This window comes from Palaemon carinicauda, chromosome 13 (genome assembly GCF_036898095.1).
Source record: "Palaemon carinicauda isolate YSFRI2023 chromosome 13, ASM3689809v2, whole genome shotgun sequence".
Lineage (NCBI taxonomy): Eukaryota > Metazoa > Arthropoda > Malacostraca > Decapoda > Palaemonidae > Palaemon > Palaemon carinicauda.
In genome coordinates this window covers 11837869-11862707 of record NC_090737.1, presented here as the reverse complement: position 1 = coordinate 11862707, position 24839 = coordinate 11837869, and the positions used below count along the sequence as shown (strand labels likewise).

General features: G+C 34.6%; 1 protein-coding gene across 3 annotated transcripts in view; it reads left to right on the top strand.

The window, feature by feature from the left end:
• Positions 1–22579, top strand: part of LOC137652176 (palmitoyltransferase ZDHHC20-B-like) — a 100279-nt gene extending 77700 nt beyond the window's left edge. For all 3 annotated transcript variants that reach the window (XM_068385387.1, XM_068385385.1, XM_068385386.1), the window contains 2 exons: positions 12772–12905; positions 21353–22579. In XM_068385387.1, the coding sequence (XP_068241488.1) occupies positions 12772–12905; positions 21353–21399 (181 nt within the window). In that variant the 3' untranslated portion in view covers positions 21400–22579. The remainder of the gene's footprint in view (positions 1–12771; positions 12906–21352) is intronic.
• The last annotated feature ends 2260 nt before the right edge of the window (positions 22580–24839 follow it).

The window sequence follows — 24839 nt, the reverse complement described above, 5'->3', positions numbered from 1 at the left end:
TTACTTTCCTCTACATATTTATCTTGGAAATGTACTAATCTTCAGTTACATTGTTTGTTTATGGAAAGGCTAATTTCATATATTTTTGTTGTAATGATTAATGGAACTGGGAGCGAGTATGATAAGAGCATGATATTTCTTGACCGTCATGCTGAACAAGGTACAGTATAGTATATATAGTATCCCGTGAAGAAAAATTCTGTCCTCATCATTATATCTTGTTACTGTGTGTGATATGAATAGTGAAATCTTACAGTTCGATGTGGTGTTACATGCATAAAAAGAAATTCAAGTCCTTTAGAAAGTAGTTGATTTGAATAAGCATGCATTTTCATATTTAGAATTTTTTCTTCATATATTTTTACATCCGTGTACTTTACTTTATATTAGCGTTCATGAGTCGAAATCCAAACTTTTTAAGTGCTTAGTCTTTATTTGGTCTTGGTTTTTACAAAGAAAAGAGATTAGATTACTCTTGCCATAAGGCCCCTAGATACAAACTTTGGATTTGCAAACTTCCATGCATGCAAAGATGCACCTACAGAATATAGATAATTTTAACAAGTGCTAAATGAAAAAATTGACTGAATTTAAAGTTGAGATCAGTGTTGTAGGTTAGTTCACTTCTCTGGCACTTGCGGTTGCGCAGAACTTTTTTACTGTTCTGTTTACTCAGTCCCCTGTAGCCTTTGTGAACAAAATGTGTTGACTGTGTACAGTGTTTTACCTCATTTTTTATAGAATGTTTGGAATATTTTGAACCCAGAAAATATATTGAGTTTAAGAGTTTTGAAGATCTCGTAGGTACTGCTAAGAATTGGCAGGCCTTATCAGTGAACACTAAATGAAAATGATAAAGAAAGTGGAAGAGACAAAGAGATTGTTGACATCATATGCCCAAATAACATTAATAAATCAACCAATATTGGTATAGCTACGAAGAACAAGGACAAAGTAAGTTGTTAGTTTATTAAAAAGCAAAGTAAATAGAAATTAAAATACAATTTTTAAGTTTTATTACGTATAGTAGATGTTGGGATTATTGATACATACATAGGCTGTCTATGTGCAGCTGAAACATAGGGATTGACAAATAAAGTGTAAGAGATTTTGAAGAGGTGTGACCTTAGTATTGTAAGATTCATGGTTGGTGTATGATGGAAAATTCATAATACAAATAAGGAATGTGAGAATTGGCGTCCTAAATTTGGAAATGCCGAGAACTCAAAGATTGAGATCTGATGGATAAGGAAGTATAAAGGAACAATTAGCCAAAATACATTATGGAAGTGAAAGGAGGAAGACCTAAAAGAAAGTCCAAGAAATAGTAGGAAAGGGTATAGAAGAATACTTAACACTGATGAGAGTTCAGAAAGACACTTTAGGATAGAAGTCAATGAAGATGACTCATTTCACGTTTTAACTCCATAGATGGAAGAGCTGACATAAAATTGTTTCAGATGATGAAATTATGCTTAGAATGTTTTCTTGTCTAGAACTTTTGTTTTTTATTTCTATTTTAAATGAGTGACACATTGCAATTACAAAAGCAAAAATAATTCCCTTCCATTAAGTCATTCATATTTTTGTTAATTTCTTATTTCTATAAAACACCCATGATATGTGTAACGGTTCCTTCTTGAAGCTGGGTTTAATACAATTACCCATAACTAGGGATTTTCTGTTTTCTTTCCTTGCAATAGGCTTAGGCCAATAGTACAGAATTGAGACAATTTGGCAGTTAATGGCAAAAAACTTGGTTTGGATACACTGCAGATCTTGTCTTTTTAGTTTCCTCATTGTCTTACATTCACATTCAGTAGTTGGCATTTTTACCCTCTCCAGATTGTGGTTTTTTGTGTGCTTTAGGTTTTTATTGATAAGAGATGTTTCATTCAGATGGCAATACTGTACGTAATTTAGATAATCGTTGTGAAGAATATGATTCGCTTTTTGTTCATCTAATGAAGAGGTGTCTTCAGTTGGTAGCTGACATAAAAGGATATTAACATTTAGTTCAAGGGAAGATATAGGGAAGACTTGGCTTGTTGTTTTCAGTGGGGATGATGCTGATAATGCTTCTATAGCTATTAACCCTTTTACCCCCAATGGACGTACTGGTACGTTTCACAAAACTCATCCCTTTACCCCCATGGACGTACCGGTATGTCCTTGCAAAAAACTGCCATTTACATTTTTATGCATATTTTTGATAACTTTATGAGAAACTTCATGCATTTTCCAAAATAATGAGACCAACCTGACCTCTCTATGATAAAAATAAAGGCTGTTAAAGCAATTTGAAAAAAAATATATTGCAAAATGTGCTTGAAAAAGAAAATGCCTGGGGTGAAGGGTTGGAAAGTTCCAAATAGCTTGGGGGTAAAAGGGTTAACAAGCTATATCATTTAGAGTGTAATGAACTTCATAAGGTTTGCTTGTTAAATCTAAGATGAACAGCAAATCTTTGGCAGACAATGATTTTAGCCTCACCTACTCCGTATGGAACCTAATGCTAGCTCCTCAAGTTTTGTTAAGTGGATCTAGTACACCAGTCTGTAGGGAAGGTTCACAGCACTAATGGAGTTGATTGTCTGTACAGTATATTAGCCTCGCACTCTCGAGTTACTTCAGGTCCTTTTGTTGCAAAACCCTCTCATTTCCATGACATGAACTACATCTATCTTTTATTATTTTTTTTTTATTTTTCCTTTATGTACTCAGTTGTTTGGATAGGTTCACTTTGTCTAGGGAATCTGTTTATGCTCAAGTTTGCTGTAAGGCAATTTGATTATAGAGATTACAGTAGCCTTTATAACAAACTAAAGTAAAAGTTTTCAACCTTATACTCTCTCTGTATGACTTCTACTGTATTTAGTTGGTTAAAATTTGTTTAATCTACTTTATTTGGAGACTTTAATCATGTGACACATACCAGGTATTGGCCAACAAAGGGTCTTTTTTTTTCCACCGATTTTCTAGGGAGGCTTATTCTTTAGATTAATGGATAACATTTCTGTCCTATTTACCATCCATTGCCAATCTGTTGATGAAGACAATAAAGTTTTTTTTTTAGTAAGCAGGAACAACATCAGAAAAATAGTTGAGATTCGGCACTTTTTTCACATTCTTAGTTCCTCGGCGGCCGTCTTCAGAAACATAAGTAGTCCAATGACTAAAAAAAAAGCTTTAGCAAGAATATGTAGGCTATGCCTCCTCTCTACAGGATTTTGCACATAACTATTTGTTTGATTTTAAGAGATGAGACAAATGTTGTCTAGGAGTGTTCACCATACAGTTTTGTCTCGTATGCTTCTTGCAGGCACCGTAACACTGTTTATTAAGTTAACTGATACAGTCATCTGATGGAAAGACTCTTGCTGCTGTGATGGCAAATAGAAAGATAGCATGGTGCTATGCTTTTTATCTTCAGAGAACTAGCTTGTATTTTCTTAATCCTATCTTCATCACATTAATCATCACAGACCATTCCTGTTTGCCATTTTTATCTGTATAAGCACAATATTCCAGTTCCTGTCAATGGTATTTTGTGCCATTAACTTGTTTGGGGTTTGGCCATCTCAGTATTTGTGTTGTTTGTTAAGGTGCTTCTGATTGATTTTTTTAATGAGACTGATTCCTGGAATAGTCCTTGTTCATTTCCTCTTTTCTTGATAACATCCATCCATTCGGTTTGTTTTCCTTGTTCATGTGTTAAAAAGTGTTGAGGTTCCTACGTGTACTTTGTATGAACTTGACAGTTTGTTTCAATTCAATTATTTTCTTTATGTGATGAAGATGTAAGCTTTTATTGTTATATTAAAGTTGCCTCTCTCTCCCCAAACATACATTACTGCTTAATATATACTGTGCTACTTGGTCTAAATAGCACCAAAGATTGCATCATTTCATATCTTTTTGGTCAGGGTTATGAAAAGTATTCATAGGAAATGTGCAGGGGGTTTATCATTTTTTACCTGCCCTGATTTCATATTTTTGGCCTTGAAGGCTTGCGTACTTACTTTGATGGTTGCTTTTCTGGTCCCATACAGCAGGGGAACCCCACTGTCTACAGGACCTCCACTGTCGTTTCAACTTGTTCGTTCAGAGTATTTAACGTTTCATATCGGGTATTGTTCATTTACAGTACTGTTAAATCGTGACTGTTGTATGACTGTTGAAATAAGTGTCTTCAGTTTCCTCTTGAAAGCCTTAATGTCTTCAATCATTCGAATGTTTCGTGGGAGCTTATTATATAGTCTCGGGGTCGCATATTTAAAGGCTCTGGAGCCTAAAGTAGACATAAATCTAGGTTCCAACAATTTGAAGCCATCTGTAACTATTCTCGTGTCGACACGATTTGTTGGCTGCACCCAATTTTTTAGCCATCTAATTTACCTCTTGGTACCACTTTGTTTCTCCATCTTATCTAACCTCTCTACCTTTAACTTCCTAGTGGGTTTTCCTCTTGTTTTACCTCAAGTTGAATGGCCTTCTCTGTCCTAACACTGGGGCCACATGGCCGAATTTCATACATCCAACAGAAATTTCCATCTTATAATTATTTCCTTGGTCTATATATACTTAGTCACTCAGGGTTGTTTTGTATTTTCTTCCTTCAGTATTCATAGCCCAATTGAGATGTGATCATTTCAGTTATCCTTATAAGAGTTTGGTAGTGTAATATTAAGTATGGCAATGATTTGTATTCCATTTTTTTTACTTTTAATGTTTCATTTACAGTTTTTTCCTACTAGATTCACTAATTCCATTCATTTCCTGCCTTAATATTTGGTCCCTCAAACCCTTCAAGTTCCATAATGACAGTCAATGTAAATGACTCCTGAATGCATATCCAGTACAGTACTGTAGTACTAGTACTGGTGAGCACAGTTGTATCAAAAATACATTAGAAAAGTGAAGTGGGTGAAAAGGGATAATTTATTTATGCATGAGAGATATTAGCTTTCCTGTTTGCCATTGCATATGCTTATCCTCTTTTAAAATCTGGATTAAGTACCTTTAGAATGATCAAACTTTTACAGTTCATGCTAGGGGAACAGCTTGTATTTTACAAAACATAGAATTATAGAAAATAAGGTTGCTATTATCTTTTCTTGAAGTAAGAATAGTTTTTTTTTATAGAAGTTTTGTTGCAAAATATTTATTTTAAAGTGTTATATAGCAGTTGGCTTTAAAATGAATAGTATCCATAGTATTTAAGTCAAGTGCCTGTGATAGATGATAACTTGTTATTTCTATGGATATTACCATCTTTGCCATTTTATTGGACACTTTCTACAGTATTCACAAATAGAAAAGGTTAAGACTAGAAAATTGCAAATGTTAGTTTGTGTCAGTGGTGTTTATTGCTGCCATTGCACCTTGAATAGTAAACTTTTGGCATTGTTTTGATGCTCGCAGCATCTTTTTGGCATTTAGCTGCACCTTCTTCTTAAGCCACCTTGACAGTTGCACAATTTGTTTCCGAAATGACATGTAGAATGCGGGAAAGGTGCGGTTATGCATCGAGAGAGAATTTTGAAATGTTAAAAAATTTAGCATGCTTAAATTGTTGTGTTATTTTACCCTTCACACACTTCACATGATGACTCTTCATCACTGACATGACAAATGATGGTGCATTGCGGAAACAAAATTAATGCAAGCGTCGAGTGTGTCAAGGTGGCTTTAGCCTTTACCTGCATTCCGTTCGACCATGCTCTCAGATCTTTCATTTTTATTTTATATTTCATGTTGCAACTACTGGTGTTTTCCCCCCCAGCACCTCATTGCTTAATGGTCTCTTCGACCCAAGCTTTGGACCATATGGCCATCTTTAGTAGATTTATCAAATGTTTGTTTGAAGGCTTCTGATGGGAAGTAGTCCACTTCTATTTAGTTTGAAATATTTTAATTGTAAACCTTCCTCGGGTGAAATATGTTTGAGTGGTTACAGTTCAAGTAGTGGATGTAGTTTAATACAAAGATTTGAGTTGAAACTGCTCAGAATAGTGTGTAAATTGGTTATGTAATAGCTTTTTAATTTGATTAGTTTTGTAACTTTTGTACTGTACAGAATTGTGTAGAAAGTGCACATCCGTTAGTAAGGGCATGTGTTTATTGAAGGGAAAGAAAAAAGGAAAATTTAAATTTTTTTTTAATTTAACCGGTAAGGTCGATTAAACCGAGCTTCTGGAAAAAAAAAGCAATATAACCATCATTGGACTTCTATAAGAGGTTTTCATCATTAGAATTTTGATTGTTTGTTGTATATACTGTCATAATCAGTGGTTTATCATTAAATTAGTACTTTGCACAGCATATACCTATTAAGTCTGGATGCTAATGTATAAAAAAAGATTAGTTGCTTACTAATTTAAATTTTATTTTAGTTTTATTAAATGTTTTGTTTTAGATTTATGAAAGGAATGAAAATATAACGAATTTGAAGTAAGTTTGGTGTTAGGATACAGTAATTCATTGACACAACAGATTATCAAACAATTGAATTTACAACTTTTTTACTACACGGTAATCATTTTTAGATCAACAGTTGATTTAGCTCTTGCTGGGAAAAGTAATTTGTTTGTTTGTTGATTGATTTGCCTCTTTTCTGTAGGATAAACTTTCAAGTCCCTTCTTTTCTTTAACTTTTGTTTTTAAAATTATATTTTATTATTTTTTTTTGCAGGGAGACTGCATTTAAAGAGTTACAAGCCAGGTATTTTATGAAAAAATTCCTCAGTTTTATAGTAGCTTCTGCAACTTTTTCAGCCATGTTGACGATTTGTTAGCCCATTAGAATCAAGTAATTGTATTGAATGAAAATTGGGAACTGTTGAAGCTTGTTTTTAATCTCTCTCTATAGTTGAGCATTTTAGTGAGGATTATTAAGCTTGGAGGTACTGTATGCATTATAGTATAATACGAGTTTGTGTATGGCTTTTCACAGTTATTATTCTTGCCGACCTTTCTTATAAAACTATATTTAAAAAAAAAAAAAACTTTACAGGGGTAATAGCCAATGATTTGATAATAGACTCGTTTCCATTGGATAATCAAGCCTTGAAAACCTGATAGTGTTTTATGAGTCTATAAGTATTGCATTCCTTTAGTGTATGTTATTTTCAGTTGTATGCCATTTCTAACACAATGTCCTATTGATATTCAAAGAGCTTTATGGTTATGATATTTAGGATTGCCTTCATTTCACATTTAATACCCATTAAAGAATAACATTCCTGTATACAGTATTTAATATTTATTATGAAGAACTGGATCTTAGATCAAGCGGACATCAAAGCTTTTCCCACAGGTTTTCTTTTGTCATTTGTGTGTGGTTTTTACTAGTGTTTTTCAGTTTTGTTCTTTTCCTTAATTTTTTTTTATTGATCAGGAACTAAAAAGTTTATGATTTGGAATACTGTAATTCTTTCTTAATGATGTATGATAATTTTTTGTGATCTTCCACATGTGTTAATATATTTGATTTATCTTTTAGAATTACATCTGAAAATAACATGCAAACTCCGTATAGTTTAATCTCTTTATACCAAGTCTCTGTTGTATTAAAAACTTGATCAAAATCATTTGGTAGAATAGTTCTTTAAGAATATAGTATTTCTGAGTTAGGATGATGATTATATTTCAGAAGCCATTACTAGTTATGAGTAACTAACAGCTTTTCTGTTTACTTCTTATGTCTATGAAACATGCCTGACGGTCATATTGCTTCTCTCTTGATGCTGTTTAATTCTAACCTCGAATTGAAAATTTCCCATTTTAACCCTTTTACCCCAAAGGACGTACTGGTACGTTTCACAAAACCCATCCCTTTACCCACATGGACGTACCGGTACGTCCTTGCAAAAAAATGCTAAAAAAATTTTTTTTATCATATTTTTGATAATTTTTTGAAAAAAAATCAGGCATTTTCCAAGAGAATGAGACCAACCTGACCTCTCTATGACAAAAATTAAGGCTGTTAGAGCAATTAAAAAAAAATATACGGCAAAATGTGCTAGAAAAAAAATAACCCCTTGGGGGTTAAGGGTTGGAAGTTTCCAAAGACCCTGGGGGTAAAAGGGTTAAAACTTGTAGAAAAGATTTAGGTAGGGGTGGTCTTCGATTCTTCTCCAGGGTTTTTAAATCAATGTCTGAATTCTAAACAGGTTTATAGTTCTCACAAAAGCTTTTGATAGAAAATCCTTAGTCTTGGGGGCCACAGTGGGGAAAGGAGTTTAAGTATTTTGATAGTCTGGACAGATTATTATTATTACTAGCCAAAGCTACAACCCTGGTTGGAAAAACAAAATGCTATAAGCCCAAGGGCTCCAACAGGGAAAAATAGCTGTGAGGAAAGGAAATAAATAAACAATGAGAAAAAATAATAAATTATTCTAAAAAAAGTAACATCAAAACAGATGTATGCATACTCCTTCCTTTTTTATTAGGATTCTTAAAAACTCCTTTGGTTTATGAACTGTTTGAAGATACAGTGCTGTATTCCTATCCTGCGCTTGTGATTTCAACTTTTTTTTTTTTAAGAAACACAGGTTTTATAAATCAGATTTAAATTTCTATTTACAACAGACTTTTATATTGATATTATATTTTTACCCTGTAATTTCTATGTATTTATTTTTAGTTTTATTAGCTTTAATATAAAATCTTTTTTATCCTATATTTTCTATATATTAACTTTATATTTTATTAGCTTATTACTGGATAAGTATTTTTACCTCCTGAATTTACTCGAGCCAGCTCTCTAAGAGTCGAGCTTGACTAATTGGGCTGGTTAATCTCTTTCCCTTTTAATAATAATTGGAAATTGACTTTTTTAACACTTTTGGTGTTTTAGAACACTTTTGGTGGTTTTGAATACTTTATTTATTTTTTTTTTTTGGTGCTTTGAACATTTTCTTTTTTCTTCTTGGAAGGGATTCGTACTCAACTAGTGTAGTTATGGTGCTTAGTAAGAAAGGGGGAAGTCCTTGTCACTTTGGAGAAGTTTCTCCTGTGTCAAACTTAAAGGATTCTTTCATTGGGAAGGAAAAGGTAGTTATATTTTGTTTTTTGTTTTTTTCATGAGAAAAGTCGATTTAGTTATTTTCTTCTTGTTTGTTGAAGTTAAAGCTAAAGAAAATTGTTGGTTCGAACGTGGATGAAGTTTCTAAGGACTCGGCTTCTTTAGAGAAAGTTTCTAAGGACTCGGCTTCTTTAGAGAAAGTTTCTAAGGACTCGGCTTCTTTAGAGAAAGTTTCTAAGGACTCGGCTTCTTTAGAGAAGCCTATGTTGTTAAGTCACTTGAAGATGAGGGATTTCCAGCTTCACCTCAATTGGCATCGAAATAGAACTTTCAATCTAGACTCCATTTGCAGTCCAATGTATCTAGTATTTATTCATTATGGATGCAAAACTATCTTAACTGTGATTCTTAATTACCAATTTACTTTTGAGAAGCACATTTAGTCTTTATCTTCAATAACACAAAACAGGATTGAATTCTTTCATTTGGCTTTGCTTTGAGTATTGTTCTTCAGTCTGGTCTTCAGAAGCTGACTTATCTTAATTTGTTAGATAAAACTGTCCAGTCTTTTAAATTCCTTATCCCTGATCTGGATATTAATCTTTGGCACTGTCCTAAAGGTAGTTCTTTAAGCATTTTACCTACGATTTTTCATAATTCTGACCATCATTTGCATTCAGATCTCTCCAGACTGTACCATCCTGTATGTATTACCAGGTATGCAGTTAATTCTTTATCTTGTCTTCTCCTTCATTATGTTCAATACTACACTGTATTATAGAAGTTTTATTCCAGCTCTGACTGGATTCTGGAATGGTTTTCACAATATGGTTGTTGAATGGTTGTAACTTCAAAAGTCCAAACTTGTAGCAAATGCTTTTATGCGGCTCGGGTATACGAAAGCTTCATTTCATAGTTTATTTATACAGGAACTTATCTATTTACTGTTGTTGCTGATCTTATTATATTTTATTTTTTTTACTATCTCATTTATAGTTTTTTCATTACTTTATTTCTTTCCTCACTAGCCTACTTTCCCTGTTATAGCCCTTCCTAATGTTTTAATTAGGTTTCTAACTTGGCTAGTAATAATAATAATAATAATAATAATAATAATAATAATAATAAAAATACTGATAATAAGTGCCCTTTTAGGCAACGCTGGTGTTTCCCTTTATATAAAAGGGAGTTCTTGTTGTTGCCATTTTGTGTGGCTGGAGCAACAATCATTTATGCAGTACTGGTATTGTGCCCCAATGATCTTGGTGACACAGTCCCCATCAATTGCCTAATCCTCAGAATGCGCAGCACTAACGCCATCCTTCATCTGAGAAGTTGAATAGTCATTGTCCTTGTATTTTTCATGTTCACTGTTCCACTTATGTATGTGGTCACAGTCAAAGCTGAAGATAGGAGGCTAAGTTGCCATTGAACAGCTGCCCTTGTGACACTTACTGCTACTCTTACTGGTCTAGTTACCATTAGAAGAAAGTTTTATTGTAGACACAAATTGCTCCTCCAAGACCTTACACAATTATTGGCTGTTCACCTCTACTTATATCTTTACATAGTAGGTCTGTCTGAGAAGGTGGGTGACAATAAGATACCTATTCAGAAGTGTCATGTCCTTAAGCCTAATCTGCCATGTTAACGGAAGAGCAATAACGATCACGTCAATTCTGCATTATATCCTGGAGGAAAGGGAGCGAGGGCTCCTTTGGAAGTGAGAAATAGGTGGTGGCTGTTGCCTGTAGCAACTGAAACATCTACTGGTGGAACAGTGAGAATGGCTATTGATGAGCAGGCTGGGCTGGGCTGCAATATTGTGTGGAGCTAGGTGGGAAGATTTCACTGCCTGTCTGTAAAATGATGGCGGATCAACATGAGCATTCCAGGCCTGTCTTAGTTTGTTTTGTTTTCTTTTGAAGTAGGTCAGTCACTCTTCATTCGACTAGTCATGGCATGGCTTGGAGGGGAGATTGAGAGAGCACATCTGTCCCTGGTAGCAGTTAGACAGCAGATTCAAGTCCTGTGCAAGGTTGACATCTATGCAGGTCATATTCTGCCATGCAACCTTTTACGTGTTACGGGGGTTATATCAAATTTACTGGAAAGTCAGCACATACTTGAAAAGCCTTAAACTGTACATCAGACATGAAATCTACTTTTGTTTGATATACTGTACAAACTTGTAGTTAATATATTATGAAAATGCTAATACTGTGTTAGAATTATAAAAGATACTGTATGTATGAAAAGTTAACCCTCAATATTCATGATCGTATCCCACCTTATATCATATCTTAATTTTTGTAATAGTTTTGGTTTAGTGTAGTTGTTACTTGGAATTACTGATTGCTTTTGGGAAATCAATCCCAAAGGTATCCCATAACCAACAGTATTTAGGTATAATTTCTAATAAGAGCCAATTAAGACATCTTATATCTTGAAGGCTGCCTTGTTAACTCGTCAAGAAAACTATCTAGATAGTAAATATCAGTTATAAGTTCAGGGAAAGCATGATTCAATAATGAAAACAAACCAATAAAGGTAAAGTAAAAAAAAAAAGTTAATATAAAAGAGCCTACCTATCTGGTTCCACTTTTAAGCCAGCAAGGTAAATTTCAGAAAAAGAACTTCGAAATACATAGGTTATGAGTGTAATACTGTATTAAAACAAAAATGCATATGTTCTACAAATTGGTGATTGCAGTTTAACTTGACATTCAAAGTAAAACTATGAATAAACTCCAAGACATGTATATAATGATATTTTTTACTTCAATTCAGTATGTGTTGCATTAAGAAGAATATGAAATATTTTACTGAAAAGTGTTTATTTTCAGGGAAGGAACAGGTAGGTATTTATTGGTTCATTCTGCTACTGCAGCAACATCTCATCTAGTTATGCAGTAGAAGAAACTATTTATGTTTGGGTTTTTTCTGAAGCATGTCCATGTTCCTTACATAGGAAGTTTTCGTATGATTCGTCAGTTGCATCACATGTATTTGGAGTTTTCCTTTTCATAAAGTAGTTACTTGGTGAGTTTGTGTGTATATAATTCTGTTACACCAATCATATATGTAGAGGTTTGGTATCTGATGATTATAGGTAATGAATTCATTGTAAGAACAATAGATGGCAAATGGTTCTTTGTACAAAGGTTGTAACAATGTTAGTCCTTTGGAAGTATATGTACTATAGATGAATAGAGGTAATCAAGTGTATATTTTTAAGAAACTTAGCAGTACATTTATCAAAATTGTTTCATAATTGCCACTGCATAAAAAATGTATGAAACTAATTTTTTTTTTCTTATTTTCTAAAATGGTGAATTTTTATGCACAAAGCTTTCAGATTTGCTTCAAGATGTACATTTATTTAATGATGTGGCCTTTTTGTAGTAGTATGCTCGCGGATACTAAGTATGTTTATGCTTTTGGGGGTACCAGATATGTTTGATACTTTTATTTGTGTTTAAAAGTAGACATGAGTATTTTGTAAGCTATATTGCTTGTCTGTTCTTGATTTTATGAACTTTTTAAAGCTCAATATATTCATCTTTTTATATTTGGATAAATGTGTTATACTGATATATTGATTACAAATTGCTCAGATTTGTAGTTTGCATATATTGTGGATATTATAATGAATGCCTTGAAATTTATAAGGTTTCAAGTTGCAATTATCTAGAATTATCTATGTCATGCTATTCAACTTGAAATATTCTAAACCTCAGTCTTGGTGATGGAGTGACCTACCCGCAACGTTGTGTGGATGAGGACACGGATGATCTACTGGGAGCACGCCAACGATGGGCTGAAGATGAAGAAAATGAACTTACAGCTGGGTACATCAACAACCATACTCATGGTAATTATATACAAAAGTACATCAAGATCATTTATTACCATCATGCACATTATCTTAGTGTACTTTCTTTTTACTGTAATAAGGATAATAGTTACACAGAATTTAGATGTGTGAAAAGATGTCATTCTCTATGACTGTCAGGGACCCTGTAGGTGTGTGAGGTTAACGCCACAATTGCACCTCAAGTGATGCACAGTAGGCTTTACCAAAAGGCCTTTGCAGCGTCTTTTGAGCTCCAAACTGCATTCATATTTTAGGCTTTCTTTTATACCTCTGTTCCTGTTCCTGATTTCATCTTGTTGTCCAACTTCCTAACTTTACTTTCTTGGTGCAGCTGTTGTGGTTTCTCCCAGATGCAAAGGGTCACTGAATGGCCTCCCAGGCCCAAGTGCTAGGCATACTAGCCCAAACTCTCAAATCTAATCCATGGTCAGGGAATGTGCCAAGGGTGCGATCTCTCTATTCCTCATCAATATATGCTCTTCGTAATGTTTTATTCACTCAGTAACTTTAGTTAGATAAACCATGCAACTTACACATTACTGCAATAAAGTGGTGTAGATTCCCAGTGTTTCCCTTGGAAAATTTCATATTTTTCATTGAGAAACTAGGATTTAGTGGTAATCTCCTGTACATGATTATGATGTGATTTTATAAAAAAATGGTGCAATTATGTTATTTGATAGGTTAAAAGGAAGCTTCTTCATAGGATAGAGTATCTATCTACCAAGGCTCTTCTCCCAGTTTTGTGGGTTAGCCAACAATAAGAAAAGAACCTAAGGGGACTTTTCTTTTCTTCGCTGCTCCCAGCCTGATGAGGGATTCAGCTGAGTTTTTTGGTGCATTCATCACTTTCTTTAGCAGACGGCTATTTTCCATTCTCTCTACTTGGCCAAATCACCGCTAACACATTCATATCCACTCTAGCTGCTATTTCATATCTTACAGCTTTTCTCGCCCTCACTACTTCGTTCCTAACCCTATCTAGTTGAATTACACTAGCCATATTCCTCAGACACTTCATCTCAAACACATTTATCTTGTCTCTCCTTCACTTTCATTCCCCACAACTCCGATCCATACATCACTGTTGGTACAATCACTATCTCATACAGAACTTTATCTACATTCATTCCTAACCATTTATTCTTTACCACTTCCTTCATTGCCTCTAACACGTTACATCCTTCATTCACTCTCTTGACGTACATCTGCTTCCCCTCCTCCATTTGCAGCAACAGACCCAAGTACTTGAATTAATCTACTTCCTCAAGTAACTCTCCATTCAACATGACATTCAACCTAGCACCACCCTCCCTTCTCGTGCATCTCATAACGTTACTCTTATCCACATTAACTCTTAACTTCCTTCCCTTGCACACCCTCCCTAACTCTGTCACTGATTGACCCACCTTCTCCTCCGAGTCTGCAACCAATACAGTATTGTGATGGGCCGAGAGAAGGTTGTGACTCAAAGACAGGATGAAAGCAACTGAGTGAGTTTATTATAGAACACTCTCCTTTATATACAAAAGCTCAATGCAACAGGAAATTTCATGTTCAAAACGACACCGTTACCGGTGAGAAAAACAGGCATGTTTATTCAGGTTCTTTTTAGTGCGAGGGAAAAGCGAAGATACAAGCATAATATATACACAAAATGAACTATGTACGATCGTGTGACACACGGTTGGTACAGTATCATCCATAAACAACAACTGATTCACCTCCCACTCATCATCATTCTCACCTGTCATTTTCAATCCTCGACCAAGCACTCAAGCATTCACCTCTCTCTCAACTCCATCAACAATACTGAGGATTTCTTACTGATCTCTTTCATCCCCTAGCTGCAGCCATCTTATTTATTATTTGGTGGTTCCCTACGTTGCTTTTGTAAAACCAAATGTGAAGAAATTCCAGTCAAGAATATCAAATTTAATACGTTATTGCATGCTTATGTGTTTTTGTTGGGAAGCATCAGGGTTATAATTCTTCTTTTAGGAATACAGTACAGTGTTATTAATTTAACTAAGAAAATTGGAAGTTTGAACATTATTTTTTCTACGCGACATACAAATCCTCGTCCATTAATTAGGGCGATTGATTTAGCTTGAGCTGGAGAGGGTCGTTAAATTTGGATAATGAAGTGTTATCTAGCTGGTGAGGGTGCGAGGCGAGAGACAAGTAGCCCTCCGCCTTTCTAGCCAGAGAGCCTTCACTTTTGATTCAGCTGCCATGGAAGCTCCTGTACATCCATGGCTAGTCTACAAGCAAAATAGTGGTTGGGCACTGAACTATTGCAGTGCAGTAATTAACCCATTAAGTAAAGAAGAATTGTTTCGTAATCTCAGTGCTGTCAGGTGTATGAGGACAGAGGAGAATGTGGAAAGAATATGCCAGACTATTCGTTGTATGTTTAGGCAAAGGAAAAATGAGCCGTAACCAGAGAGAGGGATCCAATGTAGTACTGTCTGGTCAGTCAAAAGAACCCAATGATTCTCTAGTGGTAATATCTCAATGGGTGTATCAAAGAAAAACTTGCTCAGAGAAGAGTGATCGTTGACCTTTCTCCTCTCATCAAACTCATTAGATGAGATGCATTCAAGATGATGACCATCACGCATGTCTGCCAATTGCTACATAAGGGGTGGAGACCTATACTATAGATCTAAAAATTGCTTATTAGGACATCCTTATTACTCCCCACTTCTGCCTTTACCTAGGATTTTGGCTCGAGAGGGGTTTATACAGATTCAGTAATCCCTTTTGGCTTCAATGTTGCCTCAAGTGTGTTCACAAAACTAACAAAGTCTGTGATCAAACTCCTTTGATTGTTGAGTTCAGCTCATTGCCTATCAAGGTGACTGGATAAGTTTGGTAGAGACAAAATAATTCTCGTATCCCAAATAAAGTCTTTAAATTCTTCAGAACCCATGTTTCCGGATTAACTTCTCAAAATACAGAGTAGTTCCAAGAAGGTTATTTCAGTGGCTAGGTCTTTAGTGAAATGTGCCAAAAACCATTCTCAGCCTGCCAAAAGCATCTTGGCTAAAAATTCTAGGCAAGGTCAGTTTCTTTTTTCAGTCTCTCTTCTCCTCTAGACGGCAACTGGAGAAAGTCTCTGACTTCATCAGTTTGCTTCAATAGTCGATCCAATTTTGAAGAACAGGTTGAAGGGCTTAGATTAGATTAAGAGAACAGCAGCTCAGAAAGGGTTTTGAGACAACTCGGCCCAGTTACTAGGTTACTGCAGAAGAATTCTAAAGCCATGGACCACACCAAAGGCCCTATCCATGTCAGTCCCATTGGTCCCTCGCCCAATATCCATGATCCTTCATACAGATGCATCCAGGTTTGGTAAAGTAGGTCATTTAGAAGAGACCTAAGTGTTTGGGAAATGGTCCTTCAGTTTTCAGCATTTCACATTAATGTATTGAAACAGATTGTGATCTTCCTGACATTGAAGAGACTCAATCCAAGAAAGAACTCCAGCATAAAGATTTCAATGAACAACCAGGTGGCAGTTTGTTACTTCAGGAGATGATCCTCCTCCATGCGATTTCTCAATGCTTTATTCTTCCCATTATGAAATTAACTCAGGAGAGAGATCTGCTCCTCTCCTTATTCCATTTTTCAGACATTCTCAATATAGTAGCGGATGTCCTGTCCAGGCAGACAGCTCTAGACGCAGAATGGACCTTGAATCAGAGCTCATTCCTAGAGATCCTATAAATTGTCTCTGGTCTCCAAGTAGGCCTGTTTGCAACAGAAGATAACCACAAGTTTTGACTTTATGTAGCACTAATTATGGATTCTCAGGCAGGGGCAAGAGATACCTTAAACCTGGACTGGAATAAATGGTCCTTGATTTATCTCATTTCTTTGATTTTGATTTTTAAGACTTCTAAACATCCTTCAGAACTTCTCATGGATAGCTGTGATGGTAGCTCCACATTGGTTAACACCCAAGGTTATACCCTCTTTGGTCAAGTACAGCGACATCATTAAGTAGGGAGTCGGAATGTCTTCCCTTCCTCCTTATGTCATAGACCTTCACACTTGGGTTTTCTCTCCTGCATATCATCATCATCATCTCTTCCTATGCCTATGGACACAAAGGGCATCGGTTAGATTTCACCAGTCATGTCTATCTTGAGCTTTTAAATCAATACTTCTCCATTCATCATCACCTTCATGCTTCTTAGTCCTCAGCCATGTAGACCTAGGTCTTCCAACCCTTCCAGTGCCTTGTGGAGCCCAGTTAAACATTCCGTGAACTAACCTCTCTTGGGGAGTGCAAAGAGCATGCCCAAACTATCTCCATCTACCCCTCACCATGATCTCATCCACATATGGCGCTCGAGTAATCTCTCTTATAGTTTCATTTTTAATCCTGTCCTGCCGTGTAACTCCCAATATTCGTCTTAGGGTTTGTTCTCAAATCTAAAAAATCTGTTGGATATTGTTTCATTGTCTTACCATGACTAGTGTCCGTACAGTAACATGAACCTTGCTAAAATATATAGCCTAATTTTTTTTTTTATATAATTTCAGGCAATTTGATTTCCAAATTTTTCTTAACCTAACCATTGTCTGATTTTCTTTTTTCAATCTTTCATTAAACTCCAATTCTAAGAGACCCTGTATTAGAGAGCATAGTTCATAAATTTTTAAATGATTCTACATTATTCCTTTCTTCGTCCAGTGATATTTCCCATTGCATATTCCGTTCTCATCATCTCTGTCTTTCTTCTATTTATCTTGAGCCCAACCTTGTGTGATATTTCATGAATTCTGGTAAGCAAGCTTTGCAAATCCTGTGGTGTTCTGCTAATAAGGGCAGCATCATCAGCATACTCTAGGTCATCTAATTTCTTATTACCAATTCAGTCCAATCCTTTTCCACCACTCCCAACTGTTTTATGCATTACAAAATCCATGAGGAGGATAAACAACATAGTTGGCAATACATCTCTTGGCGTACTCCACTGTTCACTGGAAATTCATTTGATACGACTCCACTAACATTAACTTTGCACTTGCCATGCTTATGAACAGACAATCAAATTTACGTAATTGAGAGGAACTCCACAATAATGCAGGACTCTCCACAAAATTGGCTGGTGCACACTATCAAAGGCTTTCCATAGTCCACAAATGCTATTGAAAGTGGATTTCTATATTCTTCACATTGTTGTACATGCCTTAAAATTAAAATTTGATTAGCACAACTGCTTTTTCTAAATCCTGCTTGTTCATCTCTTAGCTTTTCATCATCTTTCTCTCTAGTCTCTTTAGAATAAGCATACTATACATTTTCTTGTCAATTGACGCAAGTGTGATGCCTCTTTAATAATTAATGTAATCCATCAGATCTCCTGTATATTGCCATTTTCAGCAACATTCTTAGCACCCATTCATCAGGTTTTGCCTTTTCTCTCCATATTCTACAAAATAATCTTGTATTTTGGGAGTGTCTTCATTTTTGGTCAATATCGTCTCGGCAGTTATTCCATCATATCCAGGGGCTTTCCATCTCTTGAGTTTTTTAATGATAGCTTTGACTTCAAGCACACTGAATCCTTCATAGGCTCAACTAGGTCTTCTTCGGCTTCGGGTATATCAGTCAAATTATTCCCTTCATATCTTCTATTCATGACCCCACTAATGGGATCCATCCACCATTGCCTTTATTCACTAAAGTGTTCCATCCACCGTTGTCTTTCTCCATCTTCTGTTGTTACAACAGATCCATCTCTCTTTTTGATGGGTATATGCTTCTTCCTTTGTGCCCCTGTATAGATTTCATTAATGATTCTCTGGGTAATTCTTACACCATACCCACTCCCTGAATTTATGGCTTTGTCAGCCTCGTCTGCTTTCCTGTTTAAATATTCTCTCTAGTCACTCCTGGCTTTTCTTTTGACATCACTATCAATACTGGAATACTTAGCATGCTCTACCTTGTAATTTTCATTACTTCCTCAAAAACTTTCAACAATCAATTTCTTTCTTTGTCTCCTTTTTATAGTATCCCAAGTATCATTTGATATTCATGCATGGGTATTTTCAGCTTACAACATATGCTGTAAAAGGTCTTCTAGACAATACTGGTCAGTGTGGTAGGTATGGATGGTCTTCCGGAGTGATAGGTCTCCATGTCAGGTAAACCAGATTTCTAGTCTTCCTTTCTGGTCCACCTCTTTGAAGAGATTCTGCATTGACAGAGCCCTGCCTCTCAAGCGGGCATGACATGGATATAAACTTGGTCATATTCACGAGATTCCTTGATTTTTTACTTCACAAAAGCATCTTCAACACCTTCAGTCTTCTGATCTCGTGATATTGCTTTTTGTTTTTGGCAAAAAATAGATAATTCATCAATTTCCATTAAGGAGTTACTTCAGAAAGTTTTTTTTTTATAGCATTTGTTTCGGAAGCAAGAGTCATTGAGCTTGCAGCATTATGGAGAGATCAGGAGTTTATCCCCATACTTCCTGGCTGTCTCCTAATTCTGACTCCTGGTTTAATGTATTTGGTCAAAAACTAAAAGCATCTTCAGAGGTGGTACCATCTTAATATTACTGCTCTAAGATTGAAGATGGGAACATCTGTCCAGTATCTACAAAGAACCACATCCTCCGAAGGTAGTCTTTCTAAATAAACAGACCAACAAGTCCCTTTATAAGACTACCTGAAACAAATTCAAGTATTACAACATGCATTCTTGGTACTCTGTTCATTTGTGGCATCTATAAGGGATAATCAGGTAGAAGAGGGGCACAATAATCAGGTCCCTCAGCAGAAGCACAAAGAAAGGCATTTTAGCTTCATCTCCGGTATTTTTCTATTATAAGGCGAGTTTGATTTTTTAGTTTTCTCACCCACATATGCTGGGTTAAATTGTTTGGTTGGTTGTTGATGTTTGTTCTTTTATGGTACACGAGTCTAAAATTAATAATAATAATAATAATAATAATATTAATAATAATTTTAATAATAAGAATAAAAATAAGAATAAAAATAATAATAATAATAATAATAATGATGATGATGATGATGATTATAATAATTATGATAATAATAATAATAAAGATAATAATAATAATAATAATAATAATAATAATAATAATAATAATAATAATGATTTTAAAATTATTAATAATAAAAATGATAATAATAGTAGTAGTAATAATAATAATAATAATAATAATATTTATAATAATAATAATAATAATAATAAAAATGATTTAAAAATTATTAATAATAATAATAATAATAATAATAATAATAATTTTAATAATAATAATAATAATAATAATAATAGTAATAATAATGATGATAATAATAATAATTTTAATAATGATAATAATAATAATAATAATAATAATAATAATATTAAAGTCCATGGAGACCACACAGCACATTAAACCCCAAAAAAAGGGGTTTTTGTCAAAGGAAAAAGCCTATTTTGGGGAGGTGTGTGCGCCACACTATCGACTGACTAGCTGTACCTTTCCATGTGTACAAATATTATACGCACACACACACACACACTCTCTCTCTCTCTCTCTCTCTCTCTCTCTCTCTCTCTCTCTCTCTCTCTCTCTCTCTCTCTCTCTCTCTCTCTCTCTCTCTCTCTCTCTCTCTCATACAAACTAGCCTCCGAGCCTATATTGCATTCAGATATGAGCACACTTTCAATCGTTAATACAAGATAGCCAATTCACATGATTTTCAATGTGTGAACATTCCTTGTTGTAAATGATGGGTCTTAAGGAAGCGAGTGGTAAGGCTGGCAGTGAGAAGAAAGACCCATAACAACGTAGATGAAGCATGAAATTACTGTATCGAGAAACATGAGCACCACGCTAGTGAGTTGGTCGCGCCGCTACGAGCGAAGTGCAACGACGAGACGAAAAAGTAGAAAAAAATAGATAAGAATAAAAAGTAGAATAAAATTAATTTAAGTTCAATTAAATTAATTTTGAGTGTTATGCTATGTGTAAGGAACATCATTAATAGGGTAGCATCCAACTCTCTCTCCTTCCCTTCCTTCTTCCATCCTCCTCTACTGTCTCGAAGGTAAGATTTCATAATAAAACCAAATTTTAATTCATACCACAGTAATCATTTATTACTGTACTGTATATCATTGTGCGAGTGTGTACAGTACTGTATGTCAATACAGTATAGCAGTTATTTTCCATTGTTGTCATCATTGATGTATGTGTTTTTAGAGGGTTGGAATGAATTAAATTTTTTGTCGGTTAATTTATATGGGAAGAATTTAATTGAGATACGAGTAAATCGTCTTACAATCTCGGTCCAGAAACAAATTATACTCATATCTCAAGATATTACTTTATATATGTATATTTGTATTTATTTAAGAGAGAGCGAGTGAATTTGTGGCTTAAGATATGTTAATCTTATTCTTTCAGCTTTGGAGGAGGTTGTCTTACAAGCCAATCACACCAACCCTGTCTAAATCTGGAGAAGTATGCTGGAGAGCAGATCATTGGGATCATGTCTTAGTCTTAAGATGGCTTTAATTGCGCTGCCAAATTTAATCAAGGCCGCTTCAAAGGCATTGTGTAATGAGTACTTGTTCCTTTTAGAGTGATTAATAGTTTGACTGACTTGTGCAATAAGAATTTTCTTTTCATCACATGGTTTGATAAAAGGAAAGTAATAGCACAACAGTAGTTGAGCTATGGTATTGAAATAGTTGTGGCCTTGATGTTTCTGTTTTCTTACTTTTAAATATTGCATTTTAGCAACGTATTTCACCGTTGCATTGCCAAGCTTTTATTTTAATTTGTGATTTTGAAATGTTGATACAGTAGAAATATTTTACCAGTATGCAGAAATACATAACATATGATAATTGTAGATAACAATTAAATAAAACTCCATCTTGAAAGTAATCATGGAAAACTTAAACCGGGGATAAACAATGGACCTTGTGTTTATATGGGAATAAGGTATAATGTAAATAAGTCTTTAAAAGTAATGTGCAACAAAAGGCAAAGCATCAATCATGTAAACTCAATAACTAGGACTGCATAACATATACAGTACTTTGCACTGTTTATCTAGGTTTACACTAAGTAATGTGGTTTCACAAATAATTGTATAGAAGTGTTATTTGATTAGAAAGTCATAAGAATGCTCCACTTAGCAGGTGATCCATTTGTATTCTCTTTAATTGGTCTCATCCTCGCGTCTCGCCACCATTGGCGAGACCGGGGAAAGTGTCTCGTGCATGTGTTTGGCCCCGTTGAGCATTCTCATACCAGGTTGGGCCTGATAATGGATGATTTGTCTATATAGCCTGTTGACTTATATTAACATTGAGTCTATATTGAATATCTCAATAACTTTTTTTCAAATGTGGAGAGAAAAATGTTGAAATGTATTGCTACTCTTGTGTATGTTTGTTTGTATATTTGATAGGGAGTGAATATTTTTATTTATGATGTATGGTTTTATATGACTTACTAGCCTTAAGATAGATTGATTGTGTGATATACAAGCAGTGCGTCAGTTTGGTCTGATGATTGTCATCATGGCTTGGTAGGACTTCACACTTACATTATTTGTCTCCGTAATTGTGAGATTTAGCATCGTTTTCAGACACAAATGTATGAATAAAGTTTTTAATTACAGCAACTAGTTTTGTGCTCTTTTTGAAAAAACCCACATAGGAGTTAAACAAGAGTCTGGAGCTGACAACAGGTGCCTACAAGCTTAGTGTTTATTGTAGCATGACGACCCAAACTCGGCTGAGTGCAACAGACAATGGCTGGGGAAGAAATCTATGATGTGCAGCCCACCATAAGATTTTAATGTAAGAATAAATTTGTTTTTCCAGTGCCATTTATATTAGGTAACCTAATTTTGATTAACAACAAAAATTTCATAAAAGCCTTACTATTTTATTGAAATTCTTGTATGGCTGTAGACTTCAAGTTTTATCTTTTTGTTTCTTAAAGTGTATTTAGTGTTAAGTTTGTATTCTCTATTGTTATGATGTCCAGTCAACAGTCCAGAATGTAAATGAAGTAGAATACAAAGGGAAAGCTTATTACTTATATTAAAAATTAAATTAAAACATCTTGTATGGAAATATGTACTGTATACAGTATAATAGTAATGGAATCCAGTTAAGAAGGGTTTATAGCTTTAAATTAGAAACAAAACCCGCAAAAAACTGAATCTCGGAACCTTGTTCACTAAGAAAATAAAACTGGATTAATGAATGCAAAAATCAATCTCAGAATGTTGTTTGCAAAGAAAATAAAACTGGAGATTAATGAATTATAACATAATCTAGCAGTAATTTGAAGTACTGTATTGTAAATTTATAAATGGTAATGCTTTTGACTTGAGCGGAACAAGTACTTTATGGATGTCTAAGGACTAAAAATATTACATGCTCTTCGATACTACAGATGTCTTCAGTCTCTAGCTTCAATTTCTTTTTAAAACTTCAGAATCTTTACCTCCATTTCAGTTGGTGCCCAACCTCACAACTTTTACTTCTTAATGCAACCGAGGGGTTTTACTCCCGGTTGCACATCAGCAGTGAATATTCTTCCTGGCTGTAGCACCAAGCTTTACAACCTCTCAAAGTTAAATCTATAATTGTCCAAGCACCACATATTCCTTGAACGTTTGAAGGAAATGAATATTGAAATTTTCCATCGGCTTTCTCAATAGGTGTTATCCAATGGATCAAATTTTTTAAATGTAACCCGTAGGTCTTATTTACGTGTACATTCCAAGGGCTGTCATGGCATTCCTCTTGTCGTATTGTTAGACGTCTTCTTGTGTGTCTCAAATCTTGTTCTGTTTTTTCAGGCTTGATTTGTGACCGATATCAGAGCTGTCACTTGTATGTTCTAAAGCCAAGATGCTCTATTTGTGAGAAACAAATTATTTGAGGTTGGTCCTTCCAGTTACAGTAAGGAAACCTTTATTTGAACATTTGAAGAGACAGGTTGTACTCTTTAATTCAGATTGAAATTATAATGTATTTGATCAACTGATAACTAAAAGTAACTGGTTTAATATTAGAAATTGAAAAAAACTTGCCTTAATTTTGACCAAATTTGAAAAAAAAACCTACTCACTACATTTTGTTTTGCATAACCTTAATCAATTTCCACAATTTCATACTCTATATTTTGCCCTTTATTTTATTTTTACAAAATTAGTATTTCCTATAACATTGAATTCAGAGTAAACTAATTTTCCTTTATAATTTCAATAACCTGAAAATCTGATCAATTTGTATTTAAATTGTTTATACTGTATTGTATTCGTATTCAAATTGTTTATTGTACTGTATTGCTACCAATATTTATTTGATTTTGCATAAAAAATCAAATTGATCCTGACAGCAATTGCTGACAATAACTTCGAGTACAACACAGGACACCGTTGATGAGAATTGGTAAAGTTACTCGTATGGGGCTCTACATTTGCAGCAGGTGAGCTATTAATCAATGAGTAATTATTTATTTAAATGAGTACTGTCCAAGTATGTTTCATCTCATGATGCATTGGGCTTATTAACATTAATCATGATGTGTTGTTTTAATTTTATGAAACTCCCCTGATGTTCTTAATACTTTTCTCCTGAAGCCTTGTTTTATATTTATGTCAGTCTTCCCATCACGTACAGTGCATAAGTATCTATGTGGCCCCTCCAGATTGTGTGGTTTCTGTGATTAGGTTATCGACGATAATAAGAGATGTCTTATGGATTTATTAGTAATTCCTGAGACTTCTACAAGGGAGTTATTTTCTCCTGAAGCCTGGTTTTATATTTACGTCGGTCTTCCCATCACTTACAGTGCATAAGTACCTATGGGTGGTCCCTCCAGATTCTGTGGTTTCTGGGATTAGGTTATCGGCGATAAT